At 53.9% G+C, this 19,950-nt stretch overlaps 1 protein-coding gene across 7 annotated transcripts in view; it reads right to left on the bottom strand.

Annotated features, from left to right (window-relative positions):
* Positions 1-8,709: 8,709 nt before the first annotated feature.
* Positions 8,710-19,950, bottom strand: part of AUTS2 (activator of transcription and developmental regulator AUTS2) — a 1,121,759-nt gene continuing 1,110,518 nt past the window's right edge. For all 7 annotated transcript variants that reach the window (XM_045461461.1, XM_045461460.1, XM_045461463.1 and 4 more), the window contains 5 exons: positions 19,563-19,704; positions 16,601-16,678; positions 15,646-15,729; positions 14,274-14,496; positions 8,710-11,932 (listed from right to left, as the gene is read on the bottom strand). In XM_045461461.1, the coding sequence (XP_045317417.1) occupies positions 10,684-11,932; positions 14,274-14,496; positions 15,646-15,729; positions 16,601-16,678; positions 19,563-19,704 (1,776 nt within the window). In that variant the 3' untranslated portion in view covers positions 8,710-10,683. The remainder of the gene's footprint in view (positions 11,933-14,273; positions 14,497-15,645; positions 15,730-16,600; positions 16,679-19,562; positions 19,705-19,950) is intronic.

Raw genomic sequence — 19,950 nt, 5'->3', positions numbered from 1 at the left:
ATTGCAAAATCTTTCTCCATTCCGCATGCACAACGTTGTGAGTGTCTTGCCAGCTCGTGAACACGTCGCCAACCATGAATCAGAAAACCCAGGAAAGGGAGCCTGTGGCAGCCCAGCTCCAGGAAACAACACCGCATTCCACAAGAATCTATTGTGTCGATGCCATCTTGGGAGGGAGGGTTGGACGCATCCATTGAATAGGTTTCTTCTTTTCTCCAAGTGTGCCCACCACCCAAATCCTCCCTGCTCTCTGTCTTCAATGCTGGCACGGGGCAATCCACAGCCTTTATGGCATTTGGAAGCAGTGGCCTTTTGTCCTGAGGACACAGGACAAGAGGTGTGGAGCGCGGGTCCCTGGGGCCGGGGTTGTGTGTCCTGAGAGGATGGTGAGGGGAGCGGTGGCCACGTGGTAGTCCCACGGTGCCAGCTGCAGCCAGCTCCTGGTGACAGAGCTGGCCACATGCCCTTTGATTGTGTGTGTGTGTATCCAGGTAAAGGGCCTCTCTTGCCTGAGTCCAGCAATGATACAGGCAGCGTGAGTCTCCGGAAAAGAGATCCTGACCTTGGGCAGTGGGGCTTTTAAGCTCCTTCCTGGGGTCGACAGGGGCCAGGATACAATGGGATGTGATGTGACGGAACCATGGCTCCAGCTGAGTTTTCCCGATTTGGGGAGAGGGTCTCAGTCCTTCCCTGGGAGACAGGTCTGTGCCTTGCCGTGCCAGCGACCGGTGGCTTTGGGCACTAGGCTGGCTGCCAGGGAGCATCACCGGAGGCGAACTCCTCTTCCAGAAGGCCAGACTGCAGGAATCCGTCTTAGATGCTCAACCCTGACCCCTCGGGCGTGACAGTCACTTGGGGGCGGGGGGGGGGTGGTGGAGCAGGACATCTGGCGGCAGGAGGAGGGCCCACTCGAAATCACTGCAGCTTGTTTTTGTGATTCTCGCTCCCCGCCTGTGGCCTGGGTGGCCCGGCCTGGAGGGGCCAGAGCCGTGTCTAACCACGGTTCCAGTGCCAAGCGGTTCCAGTGAGTGGGAGGGGAGAGAGCACACGGGCAGGAGGGCAGTGGGGAAAGAGGACCCAGGCGGGGGAGGTGGGCAAGGGCGGACAGCATAGGCCTGTGGTGGTGGGGGGGCGGGGGGGGGGGCTGTGCAGGGAGTGACCGCCGCGAGGGGCAGCGTGTGACGGGAGTCAGGAGGAGCTGAGCCATTGATGACCGAAGAGCCCAGGGAGTGACCATAAGCGTGTTGGCCAGAAGGCAGGTGGGCGGGAAGCCTGCAGGGACTCAGTGGGGAGCAGTGAGCAAAGCTTTGCCCCCAGGAGTTTGGGGCTTGGTGGAGGGGCAGGGAGCGATTCTCAGAGCGAGGTCACCTTGCCGCCTTCGGGCCGGCAGCGTCCCCCCACCCCAGCTCCTCCGGGCGAGCAGGAGGGAGAAGGGAAAGCCCAGGCAAGAGCAGGTGGAAAAAGGGCGTTGTGCCACCAGGGACCAGAGGACCAGGGGACGATGAGCGTGGGGCTGAGTGGAGGGGACACGGAGCAGCAGAGGACCCGAGGGGAGTAAGCAGAGGCAGAGGAAGTCCCTGCCCAGGTCCAGGGCACAGGGCCGTGCTGAGGCTCTGAGTCGGGACGGGGAGATTTAAGGTGGTTTGGGGCAGCTTCTGGACCCCCGAGGGTGTAGGCGAGGAGGCCAGGAGACAGGGTAAAGGCATGAGTGACCCTTGGGGGGACCACAGATGCACAGTGTCCCAAAGCCCCTGTGGGGGCCTCCCCTGGGTCTCTGGAGAGGGGAACGGAGGCCGCTCCCCCTCAGGCTCCGGGCCAAAGCCAGAAATAGAACTCCTGGGGCGTTCGGGGTTGAGGCGTCATTTCTTAGTGGAATCGGTCCCCACTGGCACCAGACAAATCTCCCGGAGATGTTGCTTTTAACAGCAAGTTCGGTAGTGCTCTGCTGCTCACAGGACAGAGTGCAAAGTCCCAGCACACGAGACCCTTGGTCTCGGGCCCCCAAGGAAGGCCTCTCTGGATTTGGCTTTCGGTCTCCTTCACGTGATTTTTCCTGGTTTTTATCTTGGCATTTCTTTCCTCCCTTGACCATTAGCAAATAAAATTCTACCCCACCACAGAAACATAACCTGTCGGAACTGAAAGAGAAATTGGTGGACGTCCCATCTCCTGCCTCCTTCCCATTTTCGAGATGCGGAAACCGAGGCCTGTGGGGAGGCAGCGGTGGACCCAGGTCAAATCCGTCGTCCTTCCCCATTCGCCCCTCTGCCCTCAGGCACAGTCCAGGAGGGATGGGGAGGCCCCATCGCTGGGCCCTTAGCAGGACGCCAGGAAGTAGACAGCAACACCTCTCCCACCCCGTGGCAATTCTCATGGGTAGAGGCCATATTTTATAGGCCTCCCAGAGGGGAGGGGGGTTTGGGGAAACCCGGGAGTGGAGGCTGCAGCGAAACCTGGCTGAAATGGGGGCTTCATTTCCTTAACTCAACAAGGTCCTTGAAAATGCCTTCCCGACGGGGCGCCTGGGTGGTTCAGTCGGTGAAGCGTCCGACTTTTGATTTCGGCTCAGGTCGTGATCTCACGGGCGTGAGATCAAGCCCCGTGTCGGGCTCTGCGTTGAGCATGGAGTCTGCTTGGGTTTCTCTCTCTCTCTCTCTCTCTCTCTCTCTCAAAATAAATAAACATTAAAAAAAAAAAAAGAAAAAGAAATGAGTTCTCGGGAGGCGGCCTCTCTCAGCGGTTTCCACACGCATTTTGCACCCTCTCCTCCTGCAATTAACACGTCCGCTGGTTGCCTTCTCCCGGATATCAGCTCACCAGGGAGGGAGGGGCCTGTCCTTTGGGCTCCTTCCAGAGCCCCAGCCCCCCAGCACACGTCTGGCCAACAGAACACCGTCAGCACCTGCCAAGTGTCCATTTATTCCATGCCTGCTGATGTAGCGGGAACCATAGGTGTGGGAACTATAGCAAGTGGTATCTTTAGCTGTGTGATGACAGACCCACCAGGGTGAAGACCCACGGGAATGGAGGGAAATGCCAAGTAACAGAGGCATGCTGGTTTATTACTGCCAAAGACTGGCAGTCTTTATTACTTCATTGCCTGGAACTTGGGTTTTACTTTAATACATAGATGTGAGAAAAATTTACTTTCCTTTTTAAAATTTTTTTTTAACATTTATTTTTGAATGAGTGAGCGAGCACGAGCGGGAGAGGGGCAGAGAGCGAGAGGGAGACACAGAATCCGAAGCAGGCTCCAGGCTCCGAGCTGTCGGCACAGAGCCCGACGCGGGGCTGGAACTCACGGACTGTGAGATCGTGACCTGAGCCGAAGTGCGATGTCCGACGGACTGAGCCAGCCAGGCGCCCCGAGAAAACTGTATTTTCAAGTACTTTTGTATTAACCATTTGCACGTATCCACAGCGACATTGACATCAGCCTCACGTGGAAGGCCACTGCTGTGGCAGGTCGGGGAGCCCAGGCTGCAGGCAGCTCAGGCCACGTGGTCCCTTGGGAACAAGGGCTCCGTGGGGGCTCGACTTCCGGTTTGCCTATGTAAGATTTCTGTATTCTAAAATCATTCTGGGCCAAATCCAACAGGTTGATGGGCTGCTTTGGACCACACAAGACGCTCAGTTTTAAAAAATCGACCTTAGATGTACAGACCTGGGTTCATCATAATCCTTGGTTCATGGCATAGTCTCAGCACTGAGCAATGCTCAGTCCTCTTGTTTTCCATTCATTCATTCGTGCACTCACTCGTTCATCCGTTCATTCATTCCAGGCAGGCAGTCTGCAGCCTCTGGAATGTCTATGGTGCTAATTGCAAGTGAGTGTTAAGGAATAAATGATGTCCCTGCAAATGTTGCTTACGTGGTTCATTCACTCAGCACGCCTTTCTTCGGTGATAAGGGCCCCGGTTATGGTGCAGGATCTAGAGGGAGACTGCTCAGGTTTGGATCTAGGTTATGCACTTGAACGCGGGCAAATGATCTCATCTCTCTGGGCCTAGCTTTTCTCACCTGTCCAGTCGGGGGTATGACGTATAAGGGCCTTTGAAAACCTTCAGGGAGATAATCCACGTGAACGGCACTTAAAACAGTGCGTGCAAAAAGCACTCAGCACCGACTATGGTCATTACCGCCAAGGGGAGGCAAAACTCTTCCTATTTCATGCCATTAGTGACAGATGAACTAGCAGCACACCAGTGAGGAATCAGGGAGTGGACCATGCCTTTCCAGCTCGAACAAGCTTGCAACCTCTCTGCGGTCCAGCAGGATCATGGGTCAGGCTAGGAAGTCCAAGAAAACACAGCGTCTCTCCCAGGATCATTTTCTGTTACTCGAGGATTCTTCCTGCAGCTTTTGACCAGAACTTTCCCTTCTCACATGGTCGAATCCAGTGGTTCTCAAACTTGATTAGGCATCAGAACCACCCGGAGGGCTTGCTGCAACACGTTATCACTGGGCCTCAGAGTTCCAGATTCAGGAGGTTGGAAGCAGGGGGCTGAGAATTTGTATTGTTTTTTGTTTTTGTTTTTTTAATATATTTTTTTAAGTTTTTACTTATTTTTGAGACAGAGAGAGACAGAGCATGAGCAGGGGAGGGGCAGAGAGAGAGGGAGACACAGACTCTGAAGCGGGCTCCAGGCTCTGAGCTGTCAGCCCAGAGCCCGACGCGGGGCTTGAACTCACAGACTGCGAGATCATGACCTGAGCCGAAGTCGGACGCTCAACCGACTGAGCCACCCAGATGCCCCTGTTTTTTTTTTTTTTTTTTTAATGTTTACTTATTTCTGAGACAGGAGAGACAGAGCGTGAGTGGGGGAGGGGCAGAGGGAGAGGGAGACACAGAATCGGAAGCAGGCTCCAGGCTCCGAGCTGTCAGCACAGAGCCTCACACGGGGCTCGAACTCACCACCGGTGAGATCGTGACCTGAGCCGATTTTGGTCACTTAACCCACCGAGCCACCCAGGTGCCCCAAGAATTTGTATTCCTAACAAATTCCCAGTTAGTGCTGCTGTTGGCCCCGGAACCACACTTTGAGAAACGCCAGTCTAAGCAGTTAACTATGATGAGGGGGGCCGCAGCGTAGCGAGGGGAGGCTTCCTGGAGGTGAAGGTCTTTGAAGCGGACCTCCTGTAGCAGATGGAGAAGAGACAGCAGTGGGAACGAAGACACAGGGGCAGGAGTGGCCGGTGTGATCTGGGAAAGGCACGTGGAGGTGAAGCTGGCAGGTCCCTGGGCACTAGAGGGACAGGACCTCGAAGGCCAAGTGGGAAGTCGGGGGTGGCTTGGGCCCCCGGGATCTATGGGAATGGAGCCAGCAGCAGCATGAAGGGCGGGTTAGAGAGGGGGGAGCAGCTGTGGGACAAGAGATCACAGCGTTCCTCCCTCAGCCCAGTGTCAGCCTCCTCTAAAATCTGGGGGAGGGGCGCCTGGGTGGCTCAGTCAGTTGCACATCCGACTGGATTTCGGCTCAGGTCACGATCCAGGGTCGTGGGATCGAGCCCCACGTTGGGCTCTAAGCTGACAGCATGGAGCCTGCTTGGGATTCTCTCTCTCCCTCTTTCTGCCCCTCTCCTGCTCGTGCTCTCTCAAAATAAATAAACTGAAAACAACAACAACAACAAAAAACCCCCAAAAACTGGAGGAGTCCTTCCACGATCCTATTTTTCCAACTAGGAACTGAGACCTGGGATTTTCAAAGGGGCAGGAGGAGGGAGTGGGCTGCAGCCACGTTTAAAAAACATGAGTTAGAAGCAAATGGGATGAAAAAGGGGCGGGGGGACCTGATCGCACCTCACAAGGGTGGTAAACCAAACCCGCTTCAGGTCGATGGTTTGTGTGGGTATCGTATTGTGATGTACGTGGGTGGAAAAGGTGTGCGGGCCAGGGCTGTGTGGCCATGGGGTTCACCAGACCAGGCAGGAGTGGCCTCCCCCGGCCTGGTCATCGAGCGCAGGACCTTGTCTGGACACACACCATTTAGGCCCTGCCCGTTGCGGGGGGGGGGGGGGGGGGGGGCAGGGCGCAAAATCCTGCTGTAGAGAAGATGAGGCCTAAGGAACTCCAGAACAGGAAGGGGAGGGTAGAGGGAGCTAAAGCCGGGAGGCCTCCAGGAGGAGGGGTCAGTGTAAGATGAGGCACTGGGTGGGGGGAGGGGGCTTCCTGGAGATGCAGGTGTCTGACCTCCTTGGTGGCTCAGATTCTGACACCAGGGCCTTCGGGGGAGAGCGGAGAGGTTCTGCAGATCACCAAAGAAGTTGCCAAGATGCACTGGGAGTGGTACAGGGTGTGAGGAGGTGTAAAAAAAAAGAAAAAAAAAAAGTTTTAAAGCGGAACCCAAGGCCCAGCACAGATACAAAATCCAAACAGAGCTTGAAGAGCCTTAAATATCAGCCGACACGTTCAGGTTACAGCGGAGGGAACTGAGGCCCGTTTGCGCAACCTGTACTCGCCCAGCACAGGAACACAGGCTTTGGAGGCTTCTGGGTTCAGTGTTCTGAGTCAGTGGATGCTTTGGGTAGGAGGGTAGGTCGAGACCCCAGCGACGCTGCCCTAGCTCCCCTCCCTCAGCCCGTGAGGAACACCAACCCACCCCTGTCAGTCCCACCAACTATGGCAGCCGATCTTCACGATCTTTCCACGACACTGTAACCGCACCGAGTTTGTAAAAAAAATGGCTAAAGCGGCTTTCTCTTCTGCGTGGGCCGTTCACGCTCCGGTCTGTGGTTTCCGCTGGCCCTGCCCCCGACCGCTGGGCTCACCGCCCGCACGTCTTTTCGTTATGTTCGGATGGGCTCATTTTACACAGTAAGAAACAGTTCCAGAGAGGTTCCGGGATTCGAGGTCGCTGAGAACGGAAGGCCCAGGGGCGGCTGCAGGACCCCTGACTGCTGGTCCAAGCTCATCAGAAGCTTCCGGCAGTTGGGACGTGAGATGTCACAATCTTGCTTTGTACTTGAGATCGGGGCCGAAGGCAGGCTGGCACTTCAGTGTGGGGCCGTCTCTGATGCGACGATATCCCAAATGACAAACGGCCCTATCTGAAAGCTTTCCAACGTCTAATCAATCGCTCAGAAATTCGTAGGAAGGAATGGCCGGGACGTTTAAAAAATAATGTGAAAAAGCCCGCGTCACCTTCGTTGGCCTCTGCCTTCAGCCGATTGGATGCCGCGGATCCGCATTCCCGAGGTGTCGAGCACCCCGCAGCCGCGGGGCTGATTGGCACCGTGAGATGCCGCCCTGCACGTCTTTTTATGCTGCAGACGTATATAACATCAGCAGTCACATCTGATTTCCTCTCATCCACCTTGATTGAGGCAGAAGGAGGGATAAACAGCAAATGCCGTTGCGAATATCCATCCCAAATGGTAATTATTGCATCATTATATTTGCTGCTTTACTTGTCTGTTACCATTAGGAGGTAACAAGATCATTGTCAGTCAAAGGCTGTGGAGATAATTAGAGCATCTATAGGTTAGCAGGAAATCAAATTGGTGCTAGTACCCATCAATGCCGGGGAGCTGAACGTAATTAGAGGGGAAAGATGCAAAGGTTGAGATGAATAAGGCCCCAGGGATTAAATACCATGACTGATTTGAGAGTCTGACTCCTCTACGTTCTGACACGGCAGATGGGACGTGCAGAGAGGTGCACGGAGAAGGGGACGCGGGAAGGTCTGCCAGGCACAGCGAATCAAGCCGCCGCCGAGACGCAGGGTCTGGAAGGTCCCGAGAATTGGCCCATTTGGAAAAACAGCGTTTGTCGTGTTTTCCAATCCTCTAGTTTTTCTTCGGGTTATTTTCTCTGGTCTGGGAGTCGGGATATGAACGCAGGAGCAGAGCCAACAAGAGCGGTCTTTATTCGGGAAACCCCTTGCTCTGCCGGAGCCCAGCTCTCCCGCCAGGATGGTCTTCGGGTGCCCACCCCGCTTCCCAAACACCCTCCCTGGCCACTTCTGCGCAGATTCCCCAGACAGCAGCCGCCCACGTCCCGCTGACCCGGGCCGCTTTTGTCTTGTCCCCAGAAAGATAACACCAATCCAAACAATCTCATCCAAACAGCAATTTCATCAGGTCGACAGTTTTTTACATCTTGGAAAAACAAAACAGATTTCAGAGGACGAGGGGGAAGTCTGCAAACCGATGAGGGACAGGCCATGTAATTCAACGAGACACAGAGAGCGGAGACAGGAAAAAAAAAAAATACCGGGAAGGTCTTAAGTAACATACAACTGACCGAATCCACAGATTGAAACGCAAAGGAACAAGCAAGCAATGACTGTTGTCAGAGGCCCGAAATCAGATCTGTCACCGATGCAGAGAAAGCGAATGCGGAGGGGCTCTGAGGCGGGCCCCAGACGCGAGGTGGCACAGCGGCCACCTCGGCCCGTGCGCACACCCCCCGCAAGATCCGAAAGTACCTTCCCGTGACTTAACAGCTCGTCGTGGCGACCATCCCAAAAAATGAAAGTAAAAAAAGAACGTAACATCCACAACTGACGGTGTGGGGCGCAAACGTTTACAGAAACTAACCGGCCGGGTCACTAACTGCGTTAGGGAGGGCGACTGGCCACTGTAGGTCAGCCTCGCGTCCTCACTCGGGCTGGGTTCAAGGTGTTTCTTTTCCAAGAGCCCGGTCTTGCACGTATGGCTTCTTCCCTAAGGTAACGATGGCCATTCTCACACAAACAAGCAGCTGGAAGCTTGGTTCACATTTTTTAATAACATGGCACAGTTTACATTACACAAGAAGGCTCCGCCGATGAGAACATGCTGAAAACTCAGTCGGTTTTCACGCGTCTTTTCACAGAGGGTCTAGAAAGGACTTTATTACATACAGGGTAAACAGCAAAAAGGTCTGTATAGAACAATCTCTTTACAATACCGAGAGCTACCACTATAGTTCCAGTGTATATATTCCTTGGGGTTTTTTTTTTTTTCTTTTTAGTTGTTGTCTTTAAAAAAAAAAAAAAAACACTACACAACATCTGGAGTTCACAAAATCTGAAGCTCACAACTAAACCTTCAGTTTACTACTAAAATAGATCTCTCTGCTTATTAGAAACAATGGTCTGTAGTTAACTTTTTTTTTCTTTTTTGCAAAAACAGGATAACAACATCAGATAGCACTTTAATATACTAGAAGGACCCAATGGAACTAATTTTATTTCATACATATATTTTACAGTCCAGTAGACAAGATATATTGTATTTCTCTGCTAGTAAAGTCATATTCTCTCCAAATATGTAGACAAGAGGCTTAATGTATTATAAAAGTATGAAGACACATTAAGGTTGGTGCAAAATTAAAAACACACGCACACACAGAACTTTGTCTCTGCCACTGCTCACCCTCTGTAACTCTCCATGGCTCCCCAAGGTCGACCTGCCGGCTATTTCCCAGACTTTATTACCAACTGGAACACAGCGAGTCACATTAGGAAACGTGCACCTTAAACCCATCAGTTATTGAAAACAGTGAAAACATATCCATCATCTGAGAAAACGTGAAGCTTTCTTTCAGGATGTGTTTGGATGTAATCGAATCTCATTACAAACCGAGGAGGCGTGTACAGACAGGAAACAGGACACACTAAAACACGCATGGTTCCCACATGAGGTGTGTGTGAAGTCACGTGACTGATGGTGGCGACCTGTCTGTGTCCCCTGATTTTGGCGTCTGACAGCTCCCATCCTCCCTGGCACTGGGTGTTCAGGCCCTCGGCTCTCTTTCCCGGGGGCTGTGCTCCACCCCCCCCCCACCCCCCACCCCCCCCCCCCCCCCCCCCACGGCCCGCGAGCAGTTTAACTTCGCGAGCCAAGTTTCAGCCCGGGTCCGATTTGCAAAATAGGATGTTTCTCCGTTTGGAAAAAAAAAACAAGCAAGGAAAACAGAGTCCTATCACGTAAGTGCTTGTTCAGGGAAAATATGACCTTAAGTATGTTGTAAATGGATCTGAAAAGGCTCCTTTGAGTTAGGAGGGCTTTTGTGAAAAGCCCTAACATTCATTGCATAGTTGAAGGGTTTAGCTGTCTATAACAATATATGGGAACGCAGCCGTAGCCGACTGCACTCGCTGATATTAAGTTTGCAAATAGCACATTTTAAGAAGTATTAATGTATTATGTTACTTACTCTTGGTCTATTTACATTTGTACAAAGTAAAGCTTTTATCTTACCCTTTGCATATATGAACCATTAGCTCACGAAGCAATGTGTTTTTGTGTTTCGTTTTTTGTGTTTTCTGTGTGTGTGTTTTTACATAGCTATGTACACGGCCTTCCTTTCTCATCTGAAGGAGCTTCGCACGATGGGCTGCGTGGACCGCTGTGGGTCTCGCCCCCAGTCACCACCGCGTTGCTGCGCGTCTGTCGTCTTCACTGTTTTGGTTCAAATCAAAAAGTCTTATGCGAGAAACCAAAAGAGTTAGAGACATGAGAACATAGGACTTGGCTGAAAGATCTGAAAAATTTCAACATATGATATACAAAAAAAAAAAACCATTTCAAAATCTGCACTGGAGCCTATACATTTTTTACAAGGGGAGGAGGAGGTGGGGCATGCGCCGCCCCCCCCCCCCCCCCCAGTCTGGTGGGCCCGCGCTGGCTCCCCGTCTCCGGTCTGGCGCCCTGTTGGTGTGCAAGGGCTTCTCTTTCCTCCCTCGCGTCCTGCCCTCCTTACCGAGCTTCTATATCCTTCAGGGTGTGGGAAGGAGGCCTCTCCCTCATCTCTGCAGACAGAGGGGTAGTCCTTCTGGGGGAGACCGGGCGGCCCCCCAGCGTGGAAATGAGCGGGGGGGGCGCGCTCAGCGCCGCCGTCGGGGGGGTCTTGTTGAGCAGTCCGTTCTGGTGCCCCGCGGTGGGGCTGATCCTGGGGTAGTGCATGCTGGGGAGCCCCGGGGTGAGGAGGCTGGGGTGCGGCAGGTGTCCGTCCAGGGAGGCGGGGTGCACGGGGTGGAGCCGTGTGTGTTCGTAGTCTTCTCTGAGCATGTGCAAACGCTCCCGCTCTTCTAGGTGAGCCCCGCGCTCGTGCTCCCGCCGAGGGTCCACAGACAGAGGGTGGTGGTGGTGGTGGTGGTGGTGGTTGTAATCGTGAGGCTCCCTGTCCCTGAAGGAGCGATCGGCTTCGTAGAGCCGCGGCGTCGAGAGACGGTGCAGAGGGTCGTTCCTTAGCAGGAAGTCCCTGCCCAGCGGGTCTCTCCGGTGAATGTCAAGTTCTCGGTAGGGATCCCTCAGAGGGTCCCGTATGGGGTCCCAGTGGAACGAAGGGTACGGGAACCGCTCTCCGCCCGGGATGGGGCTGATGCCCATGAACGGGGTCATCATGCGAGTCCTGTCCAGGCTGCTGATGCTGTTCATGGGGTGAATGCCCGTCACCCCCACCGTCATGGGCATCGAGGCCAGGGGCCCCGGGTGCACGCTGGACGAGGAGTTTGGAGGAGGTGGCTCCGAAGACCGGTGGGTCTGCGGGGCCTCCGGAGGCAGGTCGTGGTCTTCCTTGCGCTCCTCCTTCACCTTGACCTCCGAGCTCTTCTTGGGGTTCTCGTAGGCCGGCTCGCTCTTGCGCTGCTCGGCCTCGCGGCTCGAGGTGCTGTTGGGCCTGGCGCTCTCCACCACGGGGGTGCGCACGTAGGGTGACGGCACCCGGGCCAGCTGCTTGGCCTCTTCGCCCGTGGCTCGCCCCTCGTGGCCGTGGCCGTCCTTCTCCGGCAGGTGGCTCTCCTTCGCCTTGTGCTCGTCGGCGGTCAGGTCCTTGCGGGATTCCGAGTGGTCTCTCTCCCTCTCTTTGGATTTGTCTTTCTCGCGAGCCTCAGTGTTCAAATGACCCCTGATCTGTTCAGCGGAGCTACGGTTATGTCCCAGGGTGCTCACTGGGAGGATAGGTGCTGGTGAAGGGTGGCTGGAGTGTCTTTTCTCAACGCTTTCCCTGCGGAAGAAAAGAGGGACACAGAGAAGCAGATGAAATGGGCTTGCCGGCCTGGGGAGGGGCTGCCAATGAAATGGTGGTGGGAGAGAGGCTCGGGTCTGGCTCCCGTGGTCACTGAGGCAGCCGGATGTGCCCTTCGCGTGGCAAAACCAGCCACCCTGACCTTACTCACCTAGACTTTCACGGAAGCTTTCTGGGGACAAGGCACTGGCGCTGGGGCGGGTGGGGGTGGGGGGCAGGTGGGAGAGTCTGAGGGGGAAACAATTCTCTCTGCATGTGAGATTCACGTGCCTCCAGCAAGGCCACAGACGAAGCGCTTTCGGAGGGTGGAAATGGACCAACGTGGCCAACAGTGATGTGGCAACACAGCCTGCCTGTCTGGATTCCTAGGGTCACTGAGTGGTAAGAAGAAAGTTCTAAGAGCCCAAATGCAAAGACGATCTTTGCGATAACAGAGCCAGAGGGAGGAAGGGTGCAAGGGGCTTTGATCTCCCGGCATCAGGACGAGGGACCTGCGTCACAGTCAAGGGCACAGATGCAGAGTGATCTCTGGGGCACAGCATGTGAGGGGGCTTTGAAGGGAGACCATGACGTCAGGGCTTGGGGGTCCCAAATAGCACTTATACCTTAGGAAGGGCAAGAAAGCCCGAATCTGAGAAGATGGGAGGGAAGCTGGGAGGCAGAGTGGGGTCCCCAGGCCTCGGGGGACAAATGGAGAACAATTTTAAGAGCCCCTGTGAATGGAAGTGTGGAACAAGAACCTGGGGGACCCGTTTGGGATGAGGGACTTAAGAGCACAGGGCAGAAGATTCAGAGCGACAGAAGGACAACAGAGGCCGACCTGGGAGACGTAAGACAGGCCCGGGCGTGTCGTGGGGACAGCCCCGAGACGGGACGTGGCCAAGGGGAGGAGCAAGATGCCTCGCCGGCCCGGTAGCAGCAAGGCTCCCAGGCGAGGGTAGTCTGCGGCGAGAGAATTAAAGAGGGTTCCCCTGCGGATCTGGTGTCTATAGCCAGCATGCAAGGCTAAGAAGAGGAAGAGAAGCGTCTAAAAAGGCGAAGGACAAAGAAGAGTGTGTTTTACTAAGTTTCCTGACTTTAACCCAAAAGGCCGTTTGACTCCACCAAGAAAAATGTGGAAAGGTTTGCTGTCGCCTGGTCTTCTGTGCCCTGACAGGCGACCCAAAGCTCCGGGTGCCGGATGCGCCCGCCTCTCTTTGGCAGTTGACAGCTGAAAACTGAACGCCATAAACGGTCCTTCCGCTGCGTAAGAGATTTTTAACATACTGTCTTGAAGGAAAAATGGATTCTTTTCTTTTATAAGAAAGAAATCAGAAGGATGACCTCCGAGGAACGCATACTAATCGGACACATTCAGAGTCCGTAAAGTTGAATTCTTTTCAATCACTAGTGAGCATGCGCGCGCACACACACACACACACACCCCACACATAGTAAAGAAAACTGGAAGATTTGGATATTTGAGACTTAAGTACCAAAGCAGAGCGTTATTAGGTATTTTCTGTCAAGCATATCTTGTCTTTCCCCTGCTTTTTTCAGGTCATTCAAAATGAAAGTCTCCTACAGAAAGAAATCAGAAAGGGATGACATTCTTCAGAGAAAATGCTCTGAGACGTCTTCCTCTTTAAGGCCGTTTCTTTTTCGGGCATGGGTTACCAAGCACAGAGATAAAAAAAAAAATAAAAATAAAAATGGTTAGTCAGGTTAATTATCCACTGGCAAAACAAAACCCACACTAGAAATGCTTGCCGGCACTCCTCTACGTGTAGGTTTGCAAAACTTTATTAGTCATCTGTGAGCCCAGGGTTTGAGTTTGAACGAAATTTGAGAAAAATGTGACGAGACAATGCAAACGTGACTTTCTAAAAGCAAACAAAAAGAAAGAGAGAGAGAGGGGGGGGGGGAGGGAGGGAGACAGAGAAAAAAACCTATGGATGATTTAATGGACTGCACGAACTTGAAAGCAAATATGGTATTGATTCATGCCGTGTGTGTTTGGTCCAAAGCTCCAACTCACTGTCTTTGAGAGCAAGATTTATATTTGGATACGCTAACGCTCACAGGGACTTCGGAGGCTCTAAGTGTGCATCTGTGTCTGAGTCGGGACGCTCTCGCTGTGCTGCGATTTCATGCTACGGTCGCGGTGCACTACGGGGCCGAGGGGGTGCGCTCGGGGACTTGGGGGCCGGCCTCGGGCGGAGCGAGGAGCTGAGGCCACGGGGCCAGCTGGAGCACGAGGCTGGGACGGGGAGGGTGGACGGCTGCCCTTGGCACACAGCGGGCTTCCCCATTGGGGCTCGAGAACGGTTTCTTTCCGTACCTTTCTTTGTCATCTTTACTAACAGATGAGTCTCGTTTATCTACGTCTCTATCTCTGTCATGAGCTGCAGCGGACGCGCTACGCTCCAGCTCGCCTGGCTTCAGCCAGGGCGGAGGGGTCGGGAACGACGGAGGCGTTCGGTGCAGCCGGTTCCAGGGCTCGTGAGGGCTGCTAAAGTTCTGCACACTGGGGCCATCCTTGTGGCCGAACATTGAGTTGGGTGCTGAAATGGTGAAGTGGAGAACAAAAAGGTTTAAGAGAAATTATATAATCTGCCGTAATGAAGGTACTTACCAAAAAACTTTTAACAGCACTCAGAGTTAAAATGAATACATATTATGGGGAGCTGGAAAAGGAAAGGAGATTAACAGATTCATTAGAGGAGCGCTCGTCCTACGCTGGAGGGGTAGCTCGCAGCTTTTGTTCTTAAACCAAAGGCGAGGGGGGCGGGAGGGGGAGCTTTAAAAAGGAAGGGGGCCAGATGGGTGTCAAGAGCGCCCCATCAAACACGTCTGGTGCATGCAGAAACCCCGAGCGTGGTGCACTCTCGTGGGGTGACTCGGGAGGAACAACGCTCGGCACGGAGGCACGGTCAAGCCGAGCCTCTACCCACAGCCCCGCGAATGGGACCGCCGCTGCTCCCGCAGCGGTAGCAGGCGGAAACAGGTGACGTCACAGCCCGGGCAGGGCCTTGACCTAAGCAGACGCGGAAGGTCTCCGCGCCGGACGGAGTCGGGAGGGCGAGCTTAGAGTTGCACTTGGGGCCTCCGGGGCCAGGAGAACACGATCTATGGATGGCACGAAAGAAAACGTGTGGCGTGTTCAGCGGCTAGAGAATTCAGTGACTAAAAAACGAGCAGGTGCCACAACTCTTCCCCTTCTAGATACTTTTTTAGTCGAAAACGACACGGCCCTCCCAGATGATAGACTATGACGTGCTCCCAGCTAGCTAGCCTCAGCCTGGACCTGTTTTCCCACTATTTCCCGTCAAGTTCTCTCAGTGCCATAATGCCAGAGGCCAGGTGAGTGCAAAATTCCCCCCTGCCATGGGACTGTAGCTAAAGTCGTGGATAGTAGGGATGGAATATGGAGGAGACTGAGCTTAAGCAATGTTTTGGGAGTTCAGTCAGTGACGTCACTGCTCCTGATGCCCAGGAGGACATAGTCACGATGGGTTACCCTTGAGACGTTGCTTTTGACGTAAATGCACCCTCACCCCTAACTCCACTGCTGAGCCCTGCCTTTGCGGTGACGTAAGCCAATGTGTTTCCCAAGAGGATCGTTTCCTTTTCGCTAGAAAGGTCTCGAGCCACAGACAGATCAGAGGAGACAAAGAGTCCAGGGCGGATTTTAAAAAGTTAGAGGTACTCACTAACTGAAGGATTTCCAAGTCCCCCGAAGGCATTGCCACCAACCGCCGCGAGGCCAGTGAACGTAGACGGACGGTTAAAAGGCTCTGCAAACACATGGGGAGGAAGGAAAAGGTTGGACTGGACTGAGTGAGGAGCACGAAGAGCTTCCAGGCAGGTGGGAAAGAGATGTGGGAGCCCCGCCCTCTCTCTACTCAGACCCGACGTGTCCCTCCTGCTGTCACCAGGTTGTGCAAAAGGTTTTCGGTGCGCTCGGATTTGGGCACTGGATTAGCAAACTATTTACGAGAGCTGTCTTTCCAGAACTGTGCCTTTTGCCCCATCCCTCTTGCCGGGTGGGGACTATCACTCAAGCCCAGCAGTGTCTTAGGACGCCCTCCTGCCCTGTAAGTTCTAACAGAACAAATAAATGACATCTTAAAATGAGTCTCTCAGTGACGAAGCGCCGAAGTCGTGCGTATCATACACGCTGTCGCTGCACTGCGTATACACCATTGCCTGCACCTGCTTGTCACATTCGCAGAAAATATCAAATAAATCAAGGCCGCAAAGAAAGCGTACGCCTTTGCGAGGGAGACCTACTCACGGTGAAAGGAGAAGGGATCATAACATAGCAGGTGATGTCTCCTCACCACATCACCTTGCCCCGCTGGGTGGGAAGCGGCCATCGTAAACGTGGATTCCCGGAGGTGGCCGGGCACGTGCCCACTGTGCCATCAGTCCCTTCGGGTGGGACGGCTACGGAGCACTCAGCTACTACTTTAAGGAGGTGGCAGCAGGGGTGCTGAGACACCCCGAGGATGGACAGCAGGTGCTGAAACTTGTTCCCAAGGGCCCTCATCGCCCCACGTAGTCAGGGAGGTGTCTAGGACCACGGCCGACTTGCCCGGAAGCACAGCAGAAAACAAAAGTTTTCTGAGACACGCGCGTCATTTCCCATCACCGCGGGCAACTCACCCAGGTGAGCGGCAGGGTTAAGGAAGTTGCTGTGATGAGGCGGTGGCCCGAAAGGGGTCCCGGTTGGGTGTGCAGCACCTAGAAAGTCAGACATGGTGGGGTCAGGCTTCGCAGAACGCCAGTTCCTACCATGCGGCCGGCTCCTCGCTGCGTCAGGGCCCCAGGAGAACACTCGGGAAGAAATGCGTTAACGGAAGGGCACCCCGGCCACACACCGGGAGACGACAGGGTCCTGTTAGGGAGCAGAAAACCCAGCCGTGCCCTTTCTCCGGGCAGGGCTGGCCACCCCCAAAACGGGGCATGCAGCCCGAGAAGCATGGGGAGATAGCGCAAGGGTAGGGGCGAGGGGGGTGATCCTGTAACCAAAGGAGTTTGAAGAAACGCCCAGTTACAAAGTGCTAAGCGAGGTTCTTCACTGAAGGACTTCTCAGAGCTGTTAGCGTGTTCCTGGGCTCGTTTTCTGAAAGGGGAGCATTTGACCACGGGATACTTTCTTCCCGGAGCATGTTGGGGGGGCAGGTCTTTCACTCTGAGGAACACTGAGCCTGAAACCACATTTTATGATCCTTGGGAGCGGCTGTCGCGCAGCGGTGGGTCCGGGCCACGGTGCCTTGCCCCACGGAACCCCTTTCCCGAGGCACGTGTTAGCTGTCAGGAAGGGCGCTACAAGGCCTGGCCCTACGGAACCCGGGATCGTGCGTTGCACCAGGACAGGACGTGAGCGCCTTCAGGCAGCTCTCTGGCTTCGGTGCCAGGAAAAGCTCCTTTGGTCCGTGTTTGTGGACACCAGTGACCTGCCCGCCAGGGACCTTAGTGCTAGTTCAGCCGTCTCCTTTCCTTCGGTTTCCCCATCAGAATGTATTTCTTCAAGATGCCACAGCCTCCTTTTCCTGGAGGAAGCGGGGGAAGGCAAGAGGGAGAGGACAGACACAGGGTGCGTGCACAGGAGGCAGGGGAGGCCCACATTCCTAAAGGCTGAGGGCATCCCGGTTCCCGGGGCGGCAGGCCTGGCTTCAGACAAGAGACTGGCCGGGCTCACCGGAGGGAGCGTCCTAAGCTTATTTCAGGCATCAGTGCCCAACAGCAAGCTGAAAGTGGCTGCATTTAACACGTGCGTGTGTGAATTAGACACCGCGGCTCAAAGTTTCACCAAATTATCATTCGAGGGCAAAATCCAGTGATGCTCATACTGAGAAAGGTGGCCTCCCGGAACGGATGTATACACAGGGCCTCCATGAAGAGACTTTTCACTTCTCCACAATCTCTTGCGTTTTGTCTAAGTTCCTACAAACGACTATAAATTCCCTCAGGAAGACAGATCAAATGGAGGAGTGCTGTCCCTCCCGAAACCCTGTGAACTCAGTTGATGCTCTGGGTCGCTGCTCCCTGGACTACAAGGTCTTCGTGGGGCCTCGGGCGTGGAGGAAGCCATGGGACCCGGGAGGACGTCTGTCACAGTCACGGACTCGGAGAATTGGAAGGCACCTGAGGAGTCATCCGTTCAGTCCTGGACGGTGACTTATCCTCCACCCAGGCAATGCAAAAATGATTCTCCATCTCTACCAAGCGAACACGGTCCAGAATATTCATTAGGTGTTAACAGTGTTGCCAGCTAAATAAAAATGTGGCTGCACAGCCTGTGTAGTACAAGCTAATTAATGCTTCGATGAAGATTGGGAGCTTTGCTCAGCCCAGGGCCCCCAGGGGTGCCTTGCAGTTCCAGAATTATTGAAGCAAAAGCAGCCAATTCATCCACTTGGCTCAAACGGAAGCCAGGGAGAAATCTCTCTATTTCTCTCCAAAAATTGCTCTTAGTGTAGCTCTGTCTCAGAGCCTAGGTGCCATGGTAACAAAGCTTTCAAATACGTCCCTAGACAGAACTCACAGAGCAAAACCTGAGACCTTAGCAAATTCCATCTACCCTCAAGGGTGACTCACTTGCTTTGGCAACAAGGCCCATTATAATGATGATTTCTTGCAATGGGGGAGTCTCTCTCTTTCTGAATGGAAGAGCCTTAGGTCAACCCAAAATGAGTCTTGGATAAAAGCCTGGGAAGGCAGCAGGCAGGATGGATGTGAAACTTGTTCCCTCAGGACCAGGAACGGGGAGCCCCGTGAATATTTATGTCCAGAAGAATAAATTCTACTTAGCACGGTGGGTATGAAGTTATGAAGCTCGTCACCAGATTGAGCGCAGCGTCGCCATTTACAAGTATTAGTGAGCGGAGCTCTGTGCGGCAAAATGGCTTTCCAAGGCCTGGATGGTAAGGCTCCTCTGAGGAGGAGGGCTGTTCTCGTTTCCTGATGCGCCTTACGGCTGTGTGTCCGCTGCCTTTTGTCTGTATGTCCTTGGAGCGGAAACGGGTCGTTCTCTGACGCAGTGACCCCCAGTTCCCACTGCCCCCGCTTTGGCACACCTAGGAGGCATTCGAAGGTTAATGAACAGATCCCTTAGGTGTTTCTACCCCGTCCTGCAAGTTTTCTACGATCAAATAATGAGCCGAAGCAACATGAGGCCCCAAAGAGAAAGATGATCCTTTTTTCCTCTCTGTAATGAAAGAGGCTCAGGTCATGATCTCAAGTTCAAGTGTCAGTGAAGAAGGGTCCGTCTCCCTAGAAGTACTGGGATGTCGCCTTGCAAGCTGGCAGAAATTGTAGTTTTGGGTTTTTTTTTTAATGCTTATTTATTTTTGAGACCGAGAGAGACAGAGCATGAACGGGGGAGGGTCAGAGAGAGAGGGAGACACAAAATCTGAAGCGGGCTCCAGGCTCTGAGCTGTCAGCCCAGAGCCCGACGCGGGGCTCGAACTCACAGACCATGAGATCATGACCCGAGCCGAAGTCGGATGCTTAACCGACTGAGCCACCCAGGCGTCCCAGAAATTGTACCTGCAAACAACATTCCTCTTTGAAGAGAAGAGTTCTCTTCAACAACAACTCTTTCCTCCAGCTCAGAACTCACCAGCGGCAGAGAACAAAGTTGAAGGCCGGGCCAGGTCATGGGGGTGGTGGATGGCTCCAAAGAGGCTGGGGCCTGGGGGGCGGCTCAGGAACTCGGGTTTCAATCCGAAGTCCAGCTTATGTGGGTCTGACTGCATCTGTTTCTAGGGGAAAAAGGGGAAAAAGAAAAGATGAAACCCCAAGAGGAACAGCCGGGAAGAACGATCTCAGCGAAGAGGCAGAGATGGAAAAACGAGACTCTGTGAATGGTGCTCTTGGGCTGCGTGCTACAGTCAGGTTCAAGTTCACAAAAGCTGGGAGAACAACAGCCCACAAAGCACCTCACCCTCGAATGCCAGAAAAGCAGGTCAACCTACGAGGGGCTAGTGGGGCCTGCGTCCGGACGGGGC

Source organism: Leopardus geoffroyi, chromosome E3 (genome assembly GCF_018350155.1).
Source record: "Leopardus geoffroyi isolate Oge1 chromosome E3, O.geoffroyi_Oge1_pat1.0, whole genome shotgun sequence".
Taxonomy (NCBI): Eukaryota; Metazoa; Chordata; class Mammalia; order Carnivora; family Felidae; genus Leopardus; species Leopardus geoffroyi.
This window is presented reverse-complemented; position numbering and strand designations above follow the sequence as displayed.